General features: G+C 44.4%; 1 protein-coding gene across 2 annotated transcripts in view; it reads right to left on the reverse strand.

Annotated features, from left to right (window-relative positions):
- Window positions 1-24941, reverse strand: part of LOC106609304 (cadherin-like and PC-esterase domain-containing protein 1) — an 80097-nt gene that overhangs the window by 49749 nt on the left and 5407 nt on the right. For both annotated transcript variants that reach the window (XM_045722004.1, XM_014207972.2), the window contains exons 2-6: window positions 16161-16338; window positions 5185-5282; window positions 4462-4543; window positions 2546-2630; window positions 2241-2397 (exon numbers count right to left, since the gene is read on the reverse strand). In XM_045722004.1, coding sequence (XP_045577960.1) covers window positions 2241-2397; window positions 2546-2630; window positions 4462-4543; window positions 5185-5282; window positions 16161-16338 — 600 coding nt within the window. The remainder of the gene's footprint in view (window positions 1-2240; window positions 2398-2545; window positions 2631-4461; window positions 4544-5184; window positions 5283-16160; window positions 16339-24941) is intronic.

Below are 24941 nucleotides of genomic sequence, written 5' to 3' on the forward strand. Positions count from 1 at the left end.
AGGTGACTGTATAGCTCCCTTAAGGAAAAGCACCTTTAGTAAATCCGCTTTCTCTGTGAGAGCTTCCCATGTCTGGAATACACTGCCATCAGACACACATAACTGCACCACCTATCACACTTTCACAAAAAACATGAAGACATGGCTTAAGGTCAATTAGATTTGTGAACATAATCCCTAGCTGTGTATTGCCGCTTTCCATGTTGTCTGTTGTCTGTAGCTTGTGAGGTGTGGAAACACTTGGTTGCTTTTATGGATTTTGACTTGTTGCTTTTTGTGCCATGTTGCTCTGTCTGTATGCTACGTCTTGCTTGTCCTATGTAGCTCAGCATGTGCTCACTGCTCAGTGATTGTCTATATTGTAATTGTTTTTAATAACCTGCCCAGGGACTGCGGTTGAAAATTAGCCGGCTGGCTAAAACTGGCACTTTTACTGAAACGTTGATTAATGTGCACTGTCCCTGTAAACATAAATAAACTCAAACAAGGTAAAATGTGGCTACTTTGAAGAATCTCAAATATAAAATATATTTTGATTTGTTAACACTTTTTTTGGTGACTACGGTACATGATTCCGTGTTTCATAGTTTTGATGTCTTCACTATTATTCTAGCAGTAAAAACACAGAAAATCTCTGGAATGTGTAAGTGTGTCCAAACTTTTGACTGGTACAATATATATATTTTTATATATATACACAGTTGAAGTCGGAAGTATACATACACATAGAATGGAGTCATTAAAGCTTTTTTTCAACCACTTCACAAATTTCTTGTTAACAAACTATAGTTTTTGCATGACACAAGTAATTATTCCAACAATTGTTTACAGACAGATTATTTTACTTAATCACAATTCCAGTGGGTCAGAAGTTTACATACACTAAGTTGACTGTGCTTTTAAACAGCTTGGAAAATTGCAGAAAATTATGCCATGGCTTTAGAAGCTTCTGATAGGCTAATTGACATAATTTGAGTCAATTGGAGGTGTACCTGTGGATGTATTTCAAGGCCTACCTTCAAACTCAGTGCCTCTTTGCTTGACATCATGGGAAAATAAACCAAGACCCCAGAAAAAAAATTGTAGACCTCCACAAGTCTGGTTCATCCTTGGGAGCAATACCGCTCAGGAAGGAGAAGCATTCTGTCTCCTAGAGATGAACGTACTTTGGTGCGAAAAGTGCAAATCAATCCCAGAACAACAGCAAAGGACCGACGTAAAGATGCTGGAGGAAACAGGTACAAAAGTATCTATGTCCACAGTAAAACGAGTCCTATATCGACATAACCTGAAAGGACGCTCGGCAAGGAAGAAGCCACTTCTCCAAAACCGCCATAAAAAAGCCAGACTACGGTGTGCAACTGCAAATGGGGACAAAGATTGTACTTTTTGGAGAAATGTCCTCTGGTCTGATGAAACAAAAATAGAACTGTTTGGCCATAATGACCATCGTTCTGTTTGGAGGAAAAAGGGGGATGCTTTCAAGACGAAGAACACCATCCCAACCGTGAAGCACTTCACAAAATAGATGGCATCATGAGGGAGGAAAATTATGTGAAGCATAATATATATTGAAGCAACATCTCAAGACATCAGTCAGGATGTTAAAACTTGGTTGCAAATGGACAATGACCCCAAGCCTACTTCCAAAGTTGTGGCAAAATGGCTTAAGGACAACAAAGTCAAGGTAGTGGAGTGGCCATCACAAAGCCCTGACCTTAATCCTATAGAAAATGTTTCAGTCAGAACTGAAAAAGCGTGTGTGAGCAAGGAGGCCTAAAAACGTGACTCAGTTACACCAGCTCTGTCAGAAGGAATGGGCCAAGATTCACCCAACCTATTGTGGGAAGCTTGTGGAAGGCTACCTGAAACATTTGGCCTAAGTTAAACAATTTCAAGGCAATGCTACCAAATACTAATTGAGTGTATGTAAACTTCTGACCCACTGGGAATGTGATGAAAGAAATAAAAGCTGTAATAAATAATTCTCTCTACTATTATTCTGACATTTCACATTCTTAAAATAAAGTGTTGATCCTAACTGACCTAAGACAGGGAATTTTTACTACAATATATATTTTTGGGGATTAAATGTCAGGAATTGTGAAAAACTGAGTTAAAATGTATTTGGCTAAGGTGTATGTAAACTTCCGACCTCAACTGTATATCACATTGAATATAATGAATTTATACCCCCAGATACCTGGTGAACAGATTAGATTGAATAGCGTCCTCAGTACCTGTGTGGTGTGGCTGTCCGTGTCTTCGTTTGTCCAGACCAGGCCCGTGTGATGAAGGAAGGCTGTGAGGGGCGTTACCGAGGTGACCAGGACATAAACTGTCACCATGGCAACGAGGCCAGGGCTCACCAAGTTAAGTGTGGTGATAGCTGGGTTCCTAAGGGAAGGGAAAACAACAACAACGATAACATTAGCTAAGAAAATCAAACCCATTTGTTTCAACGAGCGAATAGAGACCCCTGAACATAATTGAGCTGTCAGTTTCGACTAAGGGAAACGTGTTATTACTGGCAGAGTTGACTGACCAATCACCATGTGCCACATGACGAACATCTCCCAGCTTGGGGAGGGGCGATCCACAGGCAGATGGATTGATGCGTAATGCCAGCCCTGAAACAAAACACAGTAACAGAGAAACACACAAACACAAGTGATGAGAGACATTAATCTGTAACTAGTGATGACAGAGACGATTTAATTTATCATCTATCCTATACTGTCACAAGGGATTGTCATCAGGGCCGTTATCCGAGGTGGAGTAGAGCAGTTCATTTTTGCTGAGTTTGCATTCCTTGTGCTGGTTATGAGTTATGAAATAGCAGAGCAGCTGTGTGTGTGTATCCTTGCCAAATAAGTGTCAATCCCTATACATGTTTTGCTTTGCATATCAACAGCCCACTGGGCACAAATGTCAATTCAACGTCTAATCCACATTGGTTCAATGTAATTTCCTTGAAATGACGTGGAAACAACGTTGATTCAACCAGTGTGCGCCCAGTGGGAGGGAGTGAGAGTGTGTTGTCATTCTCTGGCACCGTACTACTAATGAAATTCCCCACCGGTGGAAACGTGGCGCCAGTAGAAAGAGGGTGTGTGTTCTAAGGCCCAAATCACTATCAGTCCTGGGCATGATCCCAACTCCTCTCACATCCCCCGGACTCAAATCACTGGCCAGAGAAGGATGAACAAAGCACTCAAATTCAAATCAGTTCTACAGGTAATCCACATCCCTCACATATGATATCTCAATCACAATCTAACGTTCTAATGGAGCTAGACTAAGTCTGATAGACGGAGGAAACCAAACCACACAACACTGTATTCCCTGAAACCACACAAAACCCTGAAAGAGTCCCAAACCAGGAAACGGACCCCCCTGCCCCTCCTCTCCGCCTGCGTCAGTCAGATTCACTCTGCCATTTGTAAGATAAATGATGTGCTCAAACAAAGGATGGGCAAAGACCTGGGTCCTGGTCTAAGGAAGAGGGGTGTGGGCGGTCTAAATGACCTGAAGAGGGGCTGTGAGGGGGTCTGCAGAACTTCAAGCTGAAAGGGGGCAATTGAGGAGGAGACACTAGCCTTCAACCGGGACTGCACCAATGCCAACATTTGTGTGGAAGACGAGCCAAAAAGAAAGGACAATATTGTTCTAGAAGTGGGAGACAATCTGTTCTGTACAGGGAAGAGAACTCTAAACAAAGAGTAAAGAGGTGGAAGAGAACACACAGAGGACCCTCAGTTACTGTCTAAGTCAAGCCCGTTGGTTGTCATTTATCTTCCTTCTGAGATATAATGAAGATAAGTGGCCAACCAAAAATATATTTTTTGCCCTATCTCCATCACAGCCCCTCTCTCACTCACTCAATCTATTATCTTTCTTTTCATGCGGTTCTAACAGAGGATGAATATAAGCAGAGATGCATTGGGTCATTATTAACAACTTTCTGAACTGATCGTTCTCAGAAAGCCAAATTATAGAGAGAGCGCAGGTATGAAAGCCGTGCAACCTTTTGAGGAAAACAACCCACGCATCTTCTCCAAAATGTATTTTCACCTCGTCATCTACGGTTTCCACCGATACAACTTTAAATAGTACTATAAGTACTTCAATTTATAGAAGTTTATACAATTTATAGCAGTTATACAAGTCTAATTACATACGGGTCATTTCCATGAAAACGCATCTGTATTTTAAATGTCTGCTGGCATTGGTCCAAATCTCTACTTTAAGGAACTCAAAGAGCTCGCCTGAAAACTAAAGGTTGTCTGGAAACAGGTGATGACTCACCTAGGTCGTGTTCATTAGGGCACACAACAGAAAATGTTTTCAACGTTTCTTATTGGACAAGTCTCCCCGTTTCAGTCAGTTGTCTTCAGTTTGGTGCATAATGAACACGGCCCAGATATCGTGTATCACTCAGCGCTCCACCTGTTGACTCACCTACTAGCCGGCTGTCTGTCTGGAAGCGACAGAGTCCGTCCACATCAGAGAAGGCCCCCACCAGCCCAGGTATCATGTTGACCTGAGGAGATGACAGATGGGATCCAGTGGATCCAAAGGCAACAAATGAAAGTTAGTGGACCTGTTTGAAGTTGAGGCAAGAGGACTTAGCCAGGTCCCAGATCTGTTTGTGCCGTCTTGCCGACTCCTATAGACCATAGTACTAGCAACAAACCGATCTGGGACAAGGCTAAGGATGGTCCTATGCGGTGTGATGTTATGGGATGTTAGTGTTATAGGAGTGTGTGTAAAGGAGAGAGAGAGAAGGGAATGTGATGTTTGTTGTTGGAGGAGTTCACTGTGTGTTTTCCTGTCGTGTTTGAACTGAGATCCACCATCTCAGGACAGAGCCGTTTTCACTGAATTCTCTCTTGGAAACCGACTTCGTCCTGGCTTCTAAAAATATTTTCTAGAAGAATCTCTGGGTGGATCTGATTTCCCATGAATGTTAGAAAAAAAACTGGGGGTCATTAGGGGATCAAGCTTCACAGCTGGGGTTTTAGGAGACTGTGTTACACCAATATGAAACCCAGATTAAAACTACACAACCAACGGTCAACAATCCGACATGGGGTAACATTCCCACATAGGTCACCAATGTTCCCGTATGAGACGTCCTTCCATTTGAGCATTCCCGTACAGTGTGTGTGTAGCTGGTCTCACCCTCTGATGGGGCTGCAGATGGGAGAAGGACACTCTCCTCAGACAACTCTTCTCTGAACCGCTCAGACACACCAACACACTCCACCCCACACTGCCACCTGGGAGAGAGGGAAATGAGAGGGAACGGTTAAAAGTAAGCATCTTGTACAAATAAATGAAGCTTTGAAACCATACCAAATACGGTGCTCCGAGAGAGAGAGAGAGAGAGAGAGAGAGAGAGAGAGAGAGAGAGAGAGAGAGAGAGAGAGAGATAACAGAAATCGAGAGAGAGAGAGATATAACAGAAATCGAGAGAGAGAGAGAGAGAAACATCTGGTAGTGATTGTACAGCCAGTATTTGGAGAGGAGAGGAAACGTGGTGTTTTTGGCCAGAACCATAGCTGTTTTGATCTCACTGTTCTGAAGCATTGAGAATAGGAGGAAGTGATTTAACAGCTATTATGGCAGCCTAGAGATGAATGGATAGCAAGAACTTTACCTTTGTGTGTGTAAATATATATATATTTACATATATATATATATATATATATATATATATATATATATATATATATATATATATATATATAATATATGTGTGTATGTGTATATATATATATATATATATATATATATATATGTGTATGTGTATATATATATATATATATATATATATATATATATATATATATATATATATATATATACACTGCTCAAAAAAATAAAGGGAACACTTAAACAACACAATGTAACTCCAAGTCAATCACACTTCTGTGAAATCAAACTGTCCACTTAGGAAGCAACACTGATTGACAATACATTTCACATGCTGTTGTGCAAATGGAATAGACAACAGGTGGAAATTATAGGCAATAAGCAAGACACCCCCAATAAAGGAGTGGTTCTACAGGTGGTAACCACAGACCACTTCTCAGTTCCTATGCTTCCTGGCTGATGTTTTGGTCACTTTTGAATGCTGGCAGTGCTTTCACTCTAGTGGTAGCATGAGACGGAGTCTACAACCCACACAAGTGGCTCAGGTAGTGCAGCTCATCCAGGATGGCACATCAATGCGAGCTGTGGCAAGAAGGTTTGCTGTGTCTGTCAGCGTAGTGTCCAGAGCATGGAGGCGCTACCAGGAGACAGGCCAGTACATCAGGAGATGTGGAGGAGGCCGTAGGAGGGCAACAACCCAGCAGCAGGACCTCTACCTCCGCCTTTGTGCAAGGAGGAGCAGGAGAAGCACTGCCAGAGCCCTGCAAAATGACCTCCAGCAGGCCACAAATGTGCATGTGTCTGCTCAAACGGTCAGAAACAGACTCCATGAGGGTGGTATGAGGGCCCAACGTCCATAGGTGGGGGTTGTGCTTACAGCCCAACACCGTGCAGGACGTTTGGCATTTGCCAGAGAACACCAAGATTGGCAAATTCGCCACTGGCGCCCTGTGCTCTTCACAGATGAAAGCAGGTTCACACTGAGCACGTGACAGACGTGACAGAGTCTGGAGACGCCGTGGAGAACGTTCTGCTGCCTGCAACATCCTCCAGCATGACCGGTTTGGCGGTGGGTCAGTCATGGTGTGGGGTGGCATTTCTTTGGGGGGCCGCACAGCCCTCCATGTGCTCGCCAGAGGTAGCCTGACTGCCATTAGGTACCGAGATGAGATCCTCAGACCCCTTGTGAGACCATATGCTGGTGCGGTTGGCCCTGGGTTCCTCCTAATGCAAGACAATGCTAGACCTCATGTGGCTGGAGTGTGTCAGCAGTTCCTGCAAGAGGAAGGCATTGATGCTATGGACTGGCCCGCCCGTTCCCCAGACCTGAATCCAATTGAGCACATCTGGGACATCATGTCTCGCTCCATCCACCAACGCCACGTTGCACCACAGACTGTCCAGGAGTTGGCGGATGCTTTAGTCCAGGTCTGGGAGGAGATCCCTCAGGAGACCATCCGCCACCTCATCAGGAGCATGCCCAGGCGTTGTAGGGAGGGCATACAGGCACGTGGAGGCCACACACACTACTGAGCCTCATTTTGACTTGTTTTAAGGACATTACATCAAAGTTGGATCAGCCTGTAGTGTGGTTTTCCACTTTAGTTTTGAGTGTGACTCCAAATCCAAACCTCCATGGGTTGATAAATTGGATTTCCATTGATTATTTTTGTGTGATTTTGTTGTCAGCACATTCAACTATGTAAAGAAAAAAGTATTTAATAAGATTATTTCTTTCATTCAGATCTAGGATGTGTTGTTTAAGTGTTCCCTTTATTTTTTTGAGCAGTATATATATATGCATACACATACACACATATATATATACACATACATGCACACGTACACCTGTATACAGAGAGAGATTAAGTGTGTGTAGTGTTCTTTGTAACCTATAATCATTGCTTTCAGGTCTTGCAACAGCTCCCTTATCAGCCTGCCATTGGTCTGAGTTGACCCCGATCCAGCCCAGAGCCCCAGACCTTCAGAACAGCACACACACACACACACACACACACACACACACACACACACACACACACACACACACACACACACACACACACACACACACACACACACACACACACACACACACACACACACACACACACACACACACACACACACACACACAGCCTGGAATTGAGTGATTTTAGGGGCAAGGCCATTTGGCCTTCAAGAGGTACCGAATCTGCCAGGGCACCAAGGCCATTTGCTAGGGCACCAAGGCCATTAACCAATATTGCCAATTAAAAGGATTTGAAAAACTAAAAACTGTTGCTTTTCTGTTAAGAAAAACATAAGTGTATGCAAATGTACATAAATAATTAGCCTACATGTGTAGGTGATAGGCTTTGGCTACAACCTGTCATGGCCAGATCGATGCTGACATGAGGGAGGCACCTGAAAATGTAACCAAACATTAATGAGACTTTTAATTATATATATCAGTGGAGGATCCTCCTTAGAAGGGGTGGACCATTCTCACCAGTGAAATTGCAATAAAAAAAGTGAAACATTAAAAAAGTGATCATTTTTAGATAAAACTATACTAAATATATTCATAAATATATTCATTTCACCAAATAATTGAATAAACTACACTGTTTTGCAATGAAGGTCTACAGTAACTTCAACAGCACTGTCTGGGGTAGCACCATGGTGTAGACAGACAACAGCTAGCTTACATCCTCCTCTGGCTAGATTGACTTCAATACAAAACCTAGGAGGTTCGTAGGCCTCACCCCCTTCCATAGACATACATGGTAATTATGACCACTTCCGGAGGACGTCCTCCAAACAATCAAAGCATTTGCAGTATGAACTGACATGTCCATCCAATCACAGGATTAGGATCAGAGAATAAATCTAGTCTGTTGTATTGGGATTGTGCCACAGAGCATTATGGGGGTTTTATGTGTTGAGAAGCTTGGTGGCATTGTTGGATAGAGATTGAGAGTGAAGAGTGATAGTTGAGCATTTTTGGGATATTATTCAATTCAAATTCGTTTTTTTCTAAATACAGGAGACAGAGGAGGTATATTATACATTTTTTTCAGGACTTTATTTTTGTGTCCAGTTAGTGCAATATGTTTAAATTTGCCTTGCTAACTTCAGTAGCAAGTAGCAGTATCTAGCTAGCAAGCAGCATGAGCATGCAGTTTTCTCCACCAGAATGACTAATGCTACCGAAAATGTTGTGGACTTTTTGCTGAAGAACCCATTTCATTCTCTGTGGTACACGGAAAAAGGTGCGAATTAATACCAAGGGTTGACCTCTGCCTGAGATCAGTTTCATGAAGAAGGATGAAAAGGTGAGGGCGTTCAATACCAATTGGTATCAAAAGTATAGCTGGTTAACAGGGAGACTTTCATCAAGCTGCCTGTATTGCTGGCCTTGCCTGCTTTTTGGAAAGTCTGAGCCTTGGGCTGTGACCTAAAGAACATTGATTGCTCAGGTAAACGGCACCACAAAAGCAGGGAGCATATAAATGCCCACATCAGATTCAAGCTTCTGGGAAAAAGCTGCATCGATCATGTAATGGACGAAGGTCCGCGTATTCAAACTGCGCAACACAATGGGAAATTAAGAAGAAACGGATGTATCACTGCAATTTTGGGCATGCAAGAATTTGCTTTTAGAGGACACGATGAGAGGGAAAGTTCCACTGACAAGGGCAACTACAAGGAGCTTGCAGAGGTAATAGCACGTTATGATGCGTTACTTGCTGAACATATGGAACTTTCTACTGTCTTTTCTGGGTTTTCGAAATCAATTTAGAATGATTTGATAGCTTCCATCGCATCATCCATTAAAAGTAAGATTAAAGGAGAGGTGGACGCAGCGCCGTTTTTTCGCATGGCAAATAGACGAAACCACAGACATCAGCTGTCACTTGCAGTTGTTAGTTAGCGTCAGGTATGTGGATGATGAGGGCTTTATTCAGGAACGTATCTTGGGCTACTTTGATCTGTCAACAGGGCGACATGGCCAGTCTGTGTTTGACTGTGAATTCTGAGATGTCTGAGTTTAACTTCATGGAGAAACTTGTTACCAAAACCTACGAAGGTGCTGCTGTAATGGCTTCTGACTTAAATGGCCTGCAGGCAAACGTAAGAGAAGTAGCTCCGAGTGCCACTTTTGTGTATTGCACACCGGCTCAATTTAGTTCAGAGTCAGAGCATCAAGTTCATTCCCAAAGTTAAGGTTGTCTTTGCGACACTGGGCGGTTTCACCACTTGTTTTTGTAAGTCGACCAACAGTGTGATGTTTCTTGAATAGGCTGGATGTGCACGCTTGACAAAAAAATGCACCAACACGTTGGAATTTCACTTCTAGAATTGTCAACACTGTGGCGAAAAGCTATGAGTAACTGAAGGACACCTTCACTCACATCACAGAGCACCCGACCATGGATGATGATACTGTGTCATGGGCAGATGGGTTCAAGGCAAAGCTGGAAGATGTTGATTAGATTTTCTTTACTTCTACCTTTTGAGGAGATCTTTGCTCACACATAGTGCAGCAGCAAGCCATGGATGTAGCCTACTGTAGGAAAATAGAGAATCTGACAAGCAGAATGGAGGAGCACAAGTCTGATGTAGTATTCAGTGCCATATATAAGAAGGCAGCAAGCATGACTGAGGATCCAGAGATCATGCAGAGGAGGAAGTGTTGGCAGGGCACTCACGATGTAAGGCACACCTACAAGGCACTGTATGACTCAATTCATGATAACATCAAGTCTCAGATAGCACAGAGGTACAAAATCCTGGACAACATGCAATTCCTGGAGTTGTTAGGTGGTTGTAAATTTGATTCATTCAATAGAAAATTGGGTGCTGCCATAGAGTTACATTAGAAGTGCCCATCCAAGAAGGCTCAAGGTCATTGGCCTCAGATAAAATGACGTCAAATCACGTTATATGTACCGTAGCTTTGATTGGACTTTCAAAATCTTAGCTAGCAGTCATCATCATGAATCAAGTTGACAATCTACTGGCAAATTCTTTTCAATCCTTGTCAAATGAAGATAAATAATGAAGGTAAATTATAGATAAAATGGATCGGTGATCATCGGCCACTGGACATAAACATTATACAACAAGTTGGAAATCGCTAATTTTTAACAATGAGTGGTTTGGAAGGAATCAGTGGCTAACTGCAAGAATTGCAAAGCAATCACTAGCCTGATATTCAGTGGAATGGGTGCGTGGTCCAAGTCTGGGTTTAAGTGTCTCTTTTTCAAACTTAAAAGGATAAACATTCAACATTGGCCATGCTGTCAATCCACCATGGCTTCGGCCGCGCTCAAAACAACTGGAAACTCAGAACAGAGAAATCTCAGACTTAAAGACAATAGGGAACTCGTGAAAAAAACTAGCTCCGACTGGGAAAATACATTTTGAACGGTCACCCAACTCAGAATTCCAAGTCGGGAACTCGGGCCTCTATCTAGAGCTCCGACCTGAAGATCGCTGACGTCATGATTCAACCTTGTTTTTTCCGAGTTCCTAGTTGTCTTGAAAGCACCACACATCCAGAGAATGCCAGACTTTGATGACTAAGTTTGATGACAAACATTTGTCACAAAAGACCGCCGCACCGTCTTCCTGTTCAAGTGAGCACAACAAGATGAGTCCAAAATTATATCTTGTATGCTGCTGCATAAATTATGTAATATGCCAGGGAGATATGTATACTGTATCTAAGAAAGTAATAAACTCAAAGAAAGAAACGTCCTCTCACTGTCAACTGCGTTTATTTTCAGCAAACTTAACATGTGTAAATATTTGTATGAACGTAACAAGATTCAACAACTGAGACATAAACTGAACAAGTTCCACAGACATGTGACTAACCGAAATTGAATAATGTGTCCCTGAACAAAGGGGGGGGGGTCAAAATCAAAAGTAACAGTCAGTATCTGGTGTCGCCACCAGCTGCATTAAGTACTGCAGTGCATCGCCTCCTCATGGACTGCACCAGATTTGCGAGTTCTTGCTGTGAGATGTTACCCCACTCTTCCACCAAGGCACCTGCAAGTTCCCGGACATTTCTGGGGGGAATGGCCCTAGCCCTCACCCTCCGATCCAACAGGTCCCAGACGTGCTCAATGGGATTGAGATCCGGGCTCTTCGCTGGCCATGGCAGACCACTGACATTCCTGTCTTGCAGGAAATCACACACAGAACGAGCAGTATGGCTGGTGGCATTGTCCTGCTGGAGGGTCATGTCAGGATGAGCCTGCAGGAAGGGTACCACATGAGGGAGGAGGATGTCTTCCCTATAACGCACAGCATTGAGATTGCCTGCAATGACAACAAGCTCATTCCGATGATGCTGTGACACACCGCCCCAGACCATGACGGACCCTCCACCTCCAAATCAATCCCGCTCCAGAGTACAGGCCTCGGTGTAACGCTCATTCCTTCGACGATAAACACGAACCCGACCATCACCCCTGGTGAGACAAAACCGCGACTTGTCAGTGAAGACCACTTTTTGCCAGTCCTGTCTGGTCCAGCGACGGTGGGTTTGTGCCCATAGGCGACATTGTTGCCAGTGATGTCTGGTGAGGACCTGCCTTACAACAGGCCTACAAGCCTTCAGTCCAGCCTCTCTCAGCCTATTGCGGACAGTCTGAGCATTGATGGAGGAATTGTGCATTCCTGGTGTAACTTGGGCAGTTGTGTTTGCCATCCTGTACCTGTCCCGCAGGTGTGATGTTTGGATGTACCGATCCTGTGCAGGTGTTGTTACACGTGGTCCTTCACTGCGAGGACGATCGGCTGTCCGTCCCTTCTCCCTGTAGCGCTGTCTTAGACATCTCACAGTATTGACATTGCAATTTATTGCCCTGGCCACATCTGCAGTCCTCGTGCCTCCTTGCAGCATGCCAAAGACACGTTCACGCAGATGAGCAGGGACCCTGGGCATCTTTCTGTTGATGTTTTTCAGAGTCAGTAGAAAGGCCTCTTTAGTGTCCTACGTTTTCATAACTGTGACCTTAATTGCCTAACATTTGTAAGCTGTTAGTGTCTTAATGACCATTCCACAGGTGCATGTTCATTAATTGTTTATGGTTCATTGAACAAGCATGGGAAACAGTGTTTAAACCCTTTACAATGAAGATCTGTGAAGTTATTTGGTTTCTTTTTTTGCTGAGTTTACTAAGCTGTTAGTAGCCCATGTGCCTAACTCTAATAATTTGCTTCCTTTTCCCCTCATAACTTAGCCTACTGTTCTGACTTGCTGGTGCACATGTAGTCTATAGCCTGTTTTAGAAAAATGTCATAATCGAATATTGTAAGAGTTTTCATTGTCTGCTTATATGTTCCCTTTATTTACCCTACAGTTCTGACTTGGTGTACAGGGAGAACACTGTAAGAACGGCCCATGTTCTGAATTCTGTCACTGTACATTTCAAAAGTGCTGAACAAATAGTTATATTGACTACATCAGTCCTAGTTCGCTTTTTAATGTCTTTATCAAAATCACGGATTGCCTCTTATCTGCTCATCGTCCCCTTATGCAATAGTTTGTACATCTCAATTATCAGTAGAAACCAATTTTTTTTAAGCAAGTCAGCCATATCAGCTATGTTTTTTTTAAAGGCAGTAAATTAGGCTGAATTAACTTTTTCGCTGCCAGACAGGTCTCCGCTGATAGCCAAGTGTAGTGGTGGTAAGGTGTTGCGACTGAGGGGGTGGGGTGGGGGGGTAGTTTGCCCCACCAAGATGTACATGCTAAAATCGCCACTGCCAATAGAATATGTCAACTTTTGGACTATGGGGGATAGTAGATTGACATAGGCTAGTGCTTTTGCTGTTCGTTACTCATCTTGTTGGCTGACGAAAAGTAAATGTGGACAGTTCTAACATCTTCAATATTTTTATTTATTTATTTATTTTATTTCACCTTTATTTAACCAGGTAGGCAAGTTGAGAACAAGTTCTCATTTACAATTGCGACCTGGCCAAGATAAAGCAAAGCAGTTCGACAACATACAACAACACAGAGTTACACATGGAGTAAAAACAAACATACAGTCAATAATACAGTAGAAATATGCGCCTCGGAATTTGGTAAGAAGGGCGCTGCATCCCCAATGTGTCGGTCTTCACTTGTAGCCTACTTCGGATCTGCGATGCCTGTGAGAAGGATCCGTTCACGGGCATTGACTAATAAGAATTGAGATATCTGAGAGAGCACGTGACTGAGAGGTGCTTCGGAGTAGGCTACGGTGATTGGCAGCCGGGAGAAGGGAATTATAATTATTATATTCAGCCCAAGGGCACAACGGCCACTTTGGTCGCAAGGGATACATTTTCTTAGAGGGCATTACTGCCTAACAAGGGGGCATCGACAGCCATGGCCGCCAATGCCATCAGAGAATTTGAGCCCTGACACACAAGCACGCACAGTCTGATGGGAGACTGAAAAGGCCCTTAGAGAAAACAACAACAGTAACAGTAAATGCCAATCTCTGTCTCTCTGTTTGTGTTGGCTTGAGTAAACAGGAAATGATTGGCTCCCTCTAATCTGATGCATTCGAGCCAATAAGAGACTAACACAATTATGACTCATCAAATTAAAGACCTGGACTCTTTCTTCCAGGAACCCTACCCTTTCATTCCAGTACGCACCAGTTTTTAAGCCCTGATGTAGATCGGACAAATCCATTATATGGGAGACTGGGCTGAAATGATCTGTCACACACGTAACCTACCTTGGCAATGACACAGGCAGTGTCCCAATACTGTTAAATGGCCCCATTCCTTGTCTCCTTCACAAGCAAAGGCCACCCCTGCTAATGACACAGGCATATCCCAATACTCTTAAACATTCCACATTCCTTGTCTGCTCTTTCCATCATAAATACGCACATGTGCAAGGACTGAATATGACGCTTTTATAGGACACTTTTAGGACACAGTCCTAAAGACATTTACCAGGTCCATGCTATTCAGTTTCTGGGCTGGTAAAGTCATTATGGGTGTTGCTGTTTACCTAACGACCTGCTGGGTTCTTTGATCAGGGTGACCATAGCCCCAGTGTGGTCTACAGGCTGACCTGTCAATCATCACACTGATGGGGTGAGAGACAGCTGGGCGTTCTGACACACAGAGCCTGACCCCTGCGACCTGGCGATACTCTCCTCTTGATAGTAAACCCCAGGAGCACACACACACACACACACACACACACACACACACACACACACACACACACACACACACACACACACACACACACACACACACACACACACACACACACACACACACACACACACACACACACACACACACACTTAGAGGCACATGCACACATACCTGTCTGCACACATACCTGTCTGCACACACACACAAACACTAATCCTTGGGACTAGTCTTACTAGTAGAGCAGTGATTTATGACCCTGAATGACAAGGGTAGTTTAAACATCTGGTCTCCTATAAGTGTCCCTCTCTATCGCTCTCTCCCCCTCTGCCTTCCAGCTGAACTAGCCACATGGTATTTCTGTGCTGAGCTCCAAGGATTTTCCAGTAGCGTCCTTCACTGGGTCACTGGAATACCATTCTCCTTTTCCAACTCCATACACGCTCACACATCCCGGGCCAGACAGAGGGAGAGATTACAGAAAAAGTATTGAAATAAGACGAAGGAAATCTTGCCTTATTCATCTGTCTTTTTCTGCAGTCCATCAACCTTATTTTGTCTGGCTGGGATGGGTGTGTACAGTCGAAGGCGGTGTGGGGAGAAGGTGGGGTAGTGAGCCCTAAAAACAGCTCCACCCTCCAGGACAGTAAACCCATCAGGGGGTGCAGAACAGCCTCTGTAGCTGTTAACCCTTTAACCTCTTCCCACCCACCTGCCTGGCCAGAGCAGCAGGCCTCTCTCACACACACACCTGTGTTAACCCTGCTCTAATGTCTGTGTCTGTACGTCATGAGTGACTGGAATACCGCCATCCGCGTGTGTGTGTGTATGCGCACAAGTCACTTGCCTGGGGACAAATAGCTAGTGAATGAAGCCATTGTGTGTATACTTCCTTTCTCCTCACTTGACGAGGGGAAGCACATGTACATGGAATAAGTGAATAATGGATTGTTTGTGTATGTGTGCAGGTACAGACTGTACCGTACAGTGTACTATTTATCTATCAGCTTCTACCTCTCTGGGACCCTTTCCACTCATTCCTTGTCTCTCATCCCTCTCCATGCTCCCTCCCTCCCTCTCTGCTTCTCTCTACCCATCCTTCCGTCTTAACTGTAAAACCTGCTCACCTCTCTTTATCTTGCCCTAATCTCTCCATCCTGCATCTCTCTTGATCCTTCTTCTCCTCTTTCCTCCTTCTCCTCCGTCCTTTCTTCCACCTTCCCTCCCACCACTCTCGCTCACTGCTATCTTTTCTCAGTGCTAGCCGATGCTGTTGAAAAACTTTTCTCTTCACCTTCCATCTCTCTCTCTCTCCCTCCCTCCCTCCATCTCACCGTTATCGTGTCTCTGGGCTGTGTTGGTCTCGGCGTATCGGGACAGGCTGACCTCGTAGCCTCGCTGCTCCAGGATCCGCTGGAACAGCTGGACCTCTGTATCCGCGGCTACGTGCTGACCCGTCAACACGACGGCCCGCGTGACCCGCCCGGCCCGGTTCTGATTGGACCCCTTGACCTGAGGAACAGCGGGGAGAGAGGGATGTTCAATATCAACATATAGAGAGGTCACTCCGACCACCAACAGCATTGCTGTATATTTATATGCAATACAAACAAAGACCGTACAGACAGTACATGATGCCAAGAGTGACCATTTCCTGGCAGTTCATATGGAACTTTTTCTCATTTCAATCCTATTTGTATTTACATTTTTGATTTAACCTTTATTTAACTAGGCAAGTCAGTTAAGAACAAATTCTTATTTACAATTACGACCTACCCCGGCCAAACCCTAACCCGGACGACGCTGGGCCAATTGTGTGCCACCCTATGGGACTCCCAATCACGGCCAGTTGGGATACAGCCTGGAATCAAACCAGGGTCTGTAGTGACGCCTCTAGCACTGAGATGCAGTGCCTTGGATGCTGCGCCACTCGGGAGCCAGAATGTATTACCGGCACTAAAACAATGCACCCATAAACGATCGAAAAGGGCATCAAAACAGTGAACAGAACAACCCTAGAGCACTAGGGAGTAGAGCCTGAGCCAAACAAGCTTAAACCCTTAGCGAGCGAGAGAGAAACCAGTTGTGAAGGGTTAGGCTGACAGAGACATATGAAAGCTATGTAGCTGCTCAGCTCGCTCTGTTTACACAACTCTGGGCTGGATAAGCTGGATAAGGATAGCAGCAGGATCAAACTGGGATGGCTGGTGCAGGGGTGAAGGTAGGGAGGGGAGGGGAGATGGAGGGTAGGAGAGAGAGAGAAAAAGTTAATCTCCTTTGGTAAGGAGAGGGAGGGCAGTTTTCACTATATCATTTCTGAAGTAGAGGGACTTTTCTTTCAGAAATGTTCGCCCCTCCCTCTCCGTTGCCTGCTCATTCATTTGTCTCTCTATCAGTCTCTTCCTCTCTCTTATCCCTTTCTCCTTTTCCTTTGAATCTCGCTCTCCGGTCTTTCTGTCTCTCTCGCTCTCCATTCGTCTCCCCTCTCTCTCTCTCTTACCCTTCAAATCACTCTCTCCAGTCTCTCTCTCTCTCCATACCATTCCACTCGTCTCTCTATTTTCTCTCTTTCGCTCCTCTCGTTCTCCCGAGGCCTGTGGTGGCGTGGCCTGTAAACGTTTCCATCTGGGAGCTGCAGGCCACATCAGAGGGAACGTCACAAGACCCCCATAGCTACAACCAGTTGCTCGACCCTCCCATCCCCTTCCAACCAGCTCCACAGAATCCTTTCCACCCTCCAATACACCCACAGCCCCCTTCTCTCTCCACTTTCCAATACACACACTCCCCCTTCCCATCCTCTCTTCCCCCAGATACTAATCTCAAACATGCAATTATTCCACAGTGCTCATCCTGCTGCCTGCCTGCCTGCCAATCCGCCATGGCCCAGTTCAGACACAAACATTATTATTTCATTAGGAGATTCCCCAAATTGGGATCCTAGGCCTAGAACTCTTTTTGTCCTCTTCAATTTTTCTTCCTCTCCCTCGCTCCCTTTCTCCCTGAGTAATAACAAATACACTCCACCACCCCTTCGTCCTCCTCTCTTCTTCCTCCAGCAAGGAATACACTCCACCACCCCTTCCTCCTCCTCTCTTCTTCCTCCAGCAAGGAAGGAGCGAGTTTACAGTTGGCCCATAACACAGAGTGAAATATTAGAATAATATTACTTTAATAAGCGGGGAATCGAATCAAGGCAATCAAACAACAGAGGCAATCCTCTGAGCAGCGCACCTTCAATATAATCTGTAGCCGAGAGGGACTCATATTAAACACACTCATAAACAGTTTATTTGGCAGAGTGAGGGAGAACCACTGCTGGGGAAATGATGTTTGTATTGATTATACTGTTTTGGTATACACAGCACACAGCCGCGAGCTCAAGTTTACCGAGGAAATTGCTTCCACTTTTTCATTTGGTAACTGATTTGATGAGCAAAGAAGTTTGTATCAATACTGCATAATGCCTCTTTGCACGTACAGAAATAGTGTTGTGAATACAGCCGATTTATGATGTATTCATAGTTTAGTTTACCAATGGTTAACAAACTATTTACTAATTGTGTATAATGAGTTTACAAGCAGCCCTTAAAATGAAGGGTTCTCCATGTTTTCTAAAATGACCTAATCTGCCAGTGCTGACATCACCAACGAGAAAAAAAATACTGACCCCGCCCCTTGTCCCCATGACGACCCTGTGATGGACAGTGGAGCCCATCTAGCTGTCAGAGGGGCAGTAGCATTGAGTGTACAGTATCTGGTATGTGTTCTGCTGATACTGAATCCCAGTATCCCACATTTAGTCGTATATTAATAGACCTGCTATCTTTAACAGTCCTGGCTGACTGGGCCCGACCTATGATTCTTCCCAAGAGTTCATGCTCTCTGGTCCTTCCACCCCATAGCAACCCCCTGGCCATAGCTGCGGGAAGTAGGGGTGCTGAGGGTGCTGCAGCACCCCCTGAAAAATCTGAATTAAAAAAAATGTGGCACCAAAATGTACAGCAACCCCTCCCTCAAACTACTTCTAGTGGCTATGCCCCTGGCAATCCCCTGGCAACCGCTCTGATGCTAGCAGACATATGGTTACGGTAAACATCTTCACCTTAACCCCTCGTTCCAGTCCAGATGATGAAGACCCATACACACAGTACATGAACACACTACCTAACCAATTGTGACACTAAACTTGACCCCAAACCACAAGACTTCAACATCATCCACATCCTCTCCCCAAATACATTACTCAATACAGCTTATTGGCTTGAATAAGACGTACAGCCAGGTTATGCCCCACATTCTCTGCCACCACTGCTGAAATATGAACGCAACAGAGTGATGTGACGTCACAGCAGTGTTTTTGGATGGTCACGTGAACTGGGTGGCGCTCTGCTCTGGGTTGGTTTCCAGACACAGTTCTCTACAGTTACACTGCATTTCTAAGCAAAACGAGACAGATGTATCACTTTAACCCCAACCTTCTACCACAATAGTAACAACACTGACACTGTTAGTAAATATGGGGAAAGACAGCTTTCAATGGACTGAGAGTACTACAATATTTATGAGTGACTCACATGATCTCAGCAGCCCATACAAATCAAAGCGTTTCCATACGAGCGTGAAAAGTCAACCCACATAAATCTCCCCTGGGTTCACTTCACATACCACATCCAGTGTGTGATAGTTAGCCCTCTAAGGTGGGTCTGTTAACCGTGCGCTATAATGCCCATATTTCCCTCCGTCCGTGGAGAGACGGAGGAATGCAGAGGGTTAATGGGCCTTGCACTTGTTTAGAAGGAAAATACATGTGTGAAAGTTTAGCTGTCTGGGGAGAGGGAGGAGAGAGAGAGAGAGAGAGGGAGAGAGGAAGAGAGGGAGAGATGGCGAATTAGGGGACAGGAGGGTGAGCCAAAAGGAGAAAGGCCTGTTTGTGTGAGACTGCAGGGGAGTCTGGAGAGGCCGAGGCTGGCTGTATAAGCCCTGGTTCTGGCCCTGTCTATGTGTTGGTATTCATCTGGGTCTGGAGGGCCTGTTTGGTCATGCACTACCATGCTGCTTCTCTCCTTGGTTACTGGTGAAGGATCTGCCAAGGAGGCTTTTTCTTCTGTTCTCTACTTCTCTCTTTTATTCTCACAGTCATTCTCTCCCTGCCTCCATTCCCCATCCCTCACTCTCTTCTTCCTCCACTCCCTCTGACACTCCGTCAAAATATCTATCTGAGCCCTTCATCGCCCCATCTTTCTGGCTCTCTTTCCCACTCTCTCCTTCCATCCCTAACCTTCTCTCTCAGTGACAGGATGTGGCTTAGTCTTACCACTGGCTCCATGGGTAGAGTTCAGTGTGTCTGAGAGGCCCAGGGATATAAATACTCCCATCTCAGCCATGCACACAGAGACAGACAGAGAAACAGATATACAGCCCACTGGCAATATATAGACACCCATTCCGTGACTCATATCACCCAGTCACATCCAAGGCCAAACATCCATATTGAGGGGGTCTGCAAAATGCATATCCCCCTATACCATATAAGTCGCATTCAGTACATTGAGTAAGAGATCTTGTTTTAAATTGAGAGCAGTCAAAACAAATCAGAAAGTCATCATTCAATCCCAAAAAACGCACATTTTACATACGCAAATATGTAGTTAAACATAACAGAAAGCTACATGCATAATGACTCAATGTACCCATTTGAAATATGTGTCCAGAGGCAACTTGAGCATACTTCCTTATAACCGCATACCCTTACAAACAATACCTCCTATGCTGTACTCACAGTTGAAATACTTACCCGACAAGACATTAACCCATATCAAATATAAACATAGACCTACACATTGGCTGGCTACTAAACATCCAATTCCATAGAGTAGTGAAGCGTGCAAGGATCAGACCTTTACAATACAGACCTCAGACAAGAACTATGGGTACACAGTGGGGACATACTGTACATGCTCTTAAAACTGCCCTACTGTACTGTAAAGTAATGCACACATCAGACAGGTGGGGCGAGCTGTCTAAAATAATCTCCAGACTTCCAAGTATTTGTCTCCATCCTTCCTCAGTACAGTAATATGGTGCAGGTGTCTCCATCCTTCCTCAGTACAGTAATATGGTGCAGGTGTCTCCATCCTTCCTCAGTACAGTAATATGGTGCAGGTGTCTCCATCCTTCCTCAGTACAGTAATATGGTGCAGGTGTCTCCATCCTTCCTCGGTACAGTAATATGGTGCAGGTGTCTCCATCCTTCCTCAGTACAGTAATATGGTGCAGGTGTCTCCATCCTTCCTCAGTACAGTAATATGGTACAGGTGTCTCCATCCTTCCTCGGTACAGTAATATGGTGCAGGTGTCTCCATCCTTCCTCAGTACAGTAATATGGTACAGGTGTCTCCATCCTTCCTCAGTACAGTAATATGGTGCAGGTGTCTCCATCCTTCCTCAGTACAGTAATATGGTGCAGGTGTCTCCATCCTTCCTCGGTACAGTAATATGGTGCAGGTGTCTCCATCCTTCCTCAGTACAGTAATATGGTGCAGGTGTCTCCATCCTTCCTCAGTACAGTAATATGGTGCAGGTGTCTCCATCCTTCCTCAGTACAGTAATATGGTGCAGGTGTCTCCATCCTTCCTCAGTACAGTAATATGGTGCAGGTGTCTCCATCCTTCCTCAGTACAGTAATATGGTGCAGGTGTCTCCATCCTTCCTCGGTACAGTAATATGGTGCAGGTGTCTCCATCCTTCCTCAGTACAGTAATATGGTGCAGGTGTCTCCATCCTTCCTCAGTACAGTAATATGGTACAGGTGTCTCCATCCTTCCTCGGTACAGTAATATGGTGCAGGTGTCTCCATCCTTCCTCAGTACAGTAATATGGTACAGGTGTCTCCATCCTTCCTCAGTACAGTAATATGGTGCAGGTGTCTCCATCCTTCCTCAGTACAGTAATATGGTGCAGGTGTCTCCATCCTTCCTCGGTACAGTAATATGGTGCAGGTGTCTCCATCCTTCCTCAGTACAGTAATATGGTGCAGGTGTCTCCATCCTTCCTCAGTACAGTAATATGGTGCAGGTGTCTCCATCCTTCCTCAGTACAGTAATATGGTGCAGGTGTCTCCATCCTTCCTCAGTACAGTAATATGGTGCAGGTGTCTCCATCCTTCCTCAGTACAGTAATATGGTGCAGGTGTCTCCTAGCCTTCTATCAGTATCATCAACTGAAGAGTTTCCTTCATATGCTACCACTATTGCTGCTAGCAGTCCGTTCAATTTAGATTACTGATCATTTAGAAAAGGATACCAAGTAGAGGACTAATTAACAGTATTGGGACCCAGCCATTAGAGTACACCAGGGGAGGCTCCTCAGAGGATTTCCTCAGTGAATTTCATAAAATGTTTAATTGTTAAACACTTAAAAAGTTATCATTTTTAGATAAAACTATACTAAATATTATCACGTTACCAAATAATTTATTAAAACACTATTTTTCAATGAAGGTCTACAGTAGCCTCAACAGCACTCTTTAGGTTAGCATCATGGTGTGGCCGGAGGACAGCTAGCTTCTGTCCTCCTCTTGGTACATACACTTCAATACAAAACCTTGGAGGCTCATGGTTCTCACCCCTTTTCAAAGACTTACACAATAATTATGACAACTTCGGAGGACGTCCTACAACCTATCAGAGCTGTTGCAACATGAACTGACATGTTGTCCACCCAATCAAAGGATCAGATAATTAATCTAGCACTGAAAGCATAAGCTACAGCTAGCGAGCCTTGCAGTATACAAAATGTGGTGAGTCGTTGACTCAAAGAGAGAGAAAGACAATTGTTGAACCGTTTTGAACAAATTAATTTCCTCCAAAATGAAGAAGCAAGAGAGAAATAGAGATAGATTGTCTTTCTTTTAACTTTAAGTTTCACTTAGTTAGCAAATGCAGCTAGCTAGTTCAGCCAACACAAACACCCTGTTCAAATTTTTTATTTTATTTTTTTATTTCACATTTATTTAACCACGTAGGCTAGTTGAGAACAGGTTCTCTTTTGCAACTGCGACCTGGCCAAGATAAAGCAAAGCAGTTCGACACATACAACAACAGAGTTACACATGGAATAAACACACATACAATAAAAAATACAGTAGAAAAATCTATATACAGCATGTGCAAATGAGGTAGGATAAGAGAGGTAAGGCAATAAATAGGCCATGGTGGCGAAGTAATTACAATATAGCAATTAAACACAGGAATGGTAGGATGTACAGAAGATGAATGTGCAAGTAGAGATACTGGGGTGCAAAGGAGCAAGATAAATAAATAAATACAGTATGGGGATGAGGTAGATTGGATGGGCTAATTACAGAGCTATGTACAGGTGCAGTGATCTGTGAGCTGCTCTGACACCTGGTGCTTGAAGCTAGTGAGGGAGGTAAGAGTCTCCAGCTTCAGAGATTTTTGCAGTTCGTTCCAGTCATTGGCAGCAGAGAACTGGAAGGAGAGGCGGCCAAAGGAGGAATTGGCTTTGGGGGTGACCAGTGAGATATACCTGCTGGAGCGCGTACTACGTGTGGGTGCTGCTATGGTGACCAGTGAGCTGAGATAAGGCGGGGCTTTACCTAGCAGAGACTTGTAGATGACCTGGAGCCAGTGGGTTTGGCAACGAGTATGAAGCGATGGCCAGCCAACGAGAGCCTACAGGTCGCAGTGGTGGGTAATATATGGGGCTTTGGTGACAAAGCGGATGGCACTGTGATAAACTGCATCCAATTTGTTGAGTAGAGTGTTAGAGGCTATTTTATAGTTGACATCGCCGAAGTCGAGGATGGTCAGTTTTATGAGGGTATGTTTGGCTGCATGAGTGAAGGATGCTTTGTTGCGAAATAGGAAGCCGATTCTAGATTTAATTTTGGATTGGAGATGCTTAATAATGTGAGTCTGGAAGGAGAGTTTACAGTCTAGCCAGACACCTAGGTATTTGTAGTTGTCAACATATTCTAAGTCAGAACCTTCCAGAGTAGTGATGCTGGACGGGCGGGCAGGTGCGGGCAGTGATCGGTTGAAAAGCATGCACTTAGTTTTACTTGCATTTAAGAGCAGTTGGAGGCCACGGAAGGAGAGTTGTATGGCATTGAAGCTCGTCTGGAGGTTAGTTAACACAGTGTCCAAGGAAGGACCAGAAGTATACAGAATGGTGTCGTCTGCATAGAGGTGGATCAGAGAATCACCAGACATCATTGATGTATACAGAGAAGAGAGTCGGCCCAAGAATTGAACCCTGGCACCCCCATAGAGACTGCAAGAGGTCCGGATAACAGGCCCTCTGATTTGACACACTGGACTCTATCAGAAAAGTAGTTGGTGAACCAGGCGAGGCAATCATTTGAAAAACCAAGGCTGTTGAGTCTGCCAATAAGAATGTGGTGATTGACAGAGTCGAAAGCCTTGGCCAGGTCGTTAATACGGCTGCACAGTAATGTCTCTTATCAATGGAGGTTATGATATCATTTAGGACCTTGATCGTGGCTGAGGTGCACATATGACCAGCTCTGAAACCAGATTGCATAGCAGAAAAGGTACGGGGGGATTCAAAGTGGTCGGTAATCTGTTTAGGGGGATGCTATGTTAGTTAGCTGGTTATGACTATTCATCACAACACTGGAAGTCAAGGTAAGCTTTTGGTTTTACAAATGTATTGCCATCGGGGCCCTTCGGTGTAAGTGCTAAACTGCTTACTGACTGTACACTGTAACGTTACTGCATGATTGGAGCAGGTTTACTAACACGTTAGTTCTATTAGCTATGCTGACTATGAAGTTAATATGGTGACATCGATGTAGACTGTGTGTAGCCGTTATGATATGGTTTGGAAAGTTTTTTTCGCCTGGTCACATACAGCTGATGTGTTGTGCATTGAAGTCCACAAGCGAAGGGACAAGGTGAGAGGAGGAGAGTGCATAGATGAGAGAAGGAAAACAACATGGCTGCTATGAATGTGAACTGTGTTTACACATGATCTGGGGTGTATTCATTCTGTTGAAAAGACATTTCTTAAACGGAAGCAAATGGAACAAAATGGGGATAAATATACCTGAATTTGTCCAATAGAAACTC

Source organism: Salmo salar, chromosome ssa07, assembly GCF_905237065.1.
Source record: "Salmo salar chromosome ssa07, Ssal_v3.1, whole genome shotgun sequence".
Taxonomy (NCBI): domain Eukaryota; kingdom Metazoa; phylum Chordata; class Actinopteri; order Salmoniformes; family Salmonidae; genus Salmo; species Salmo salar.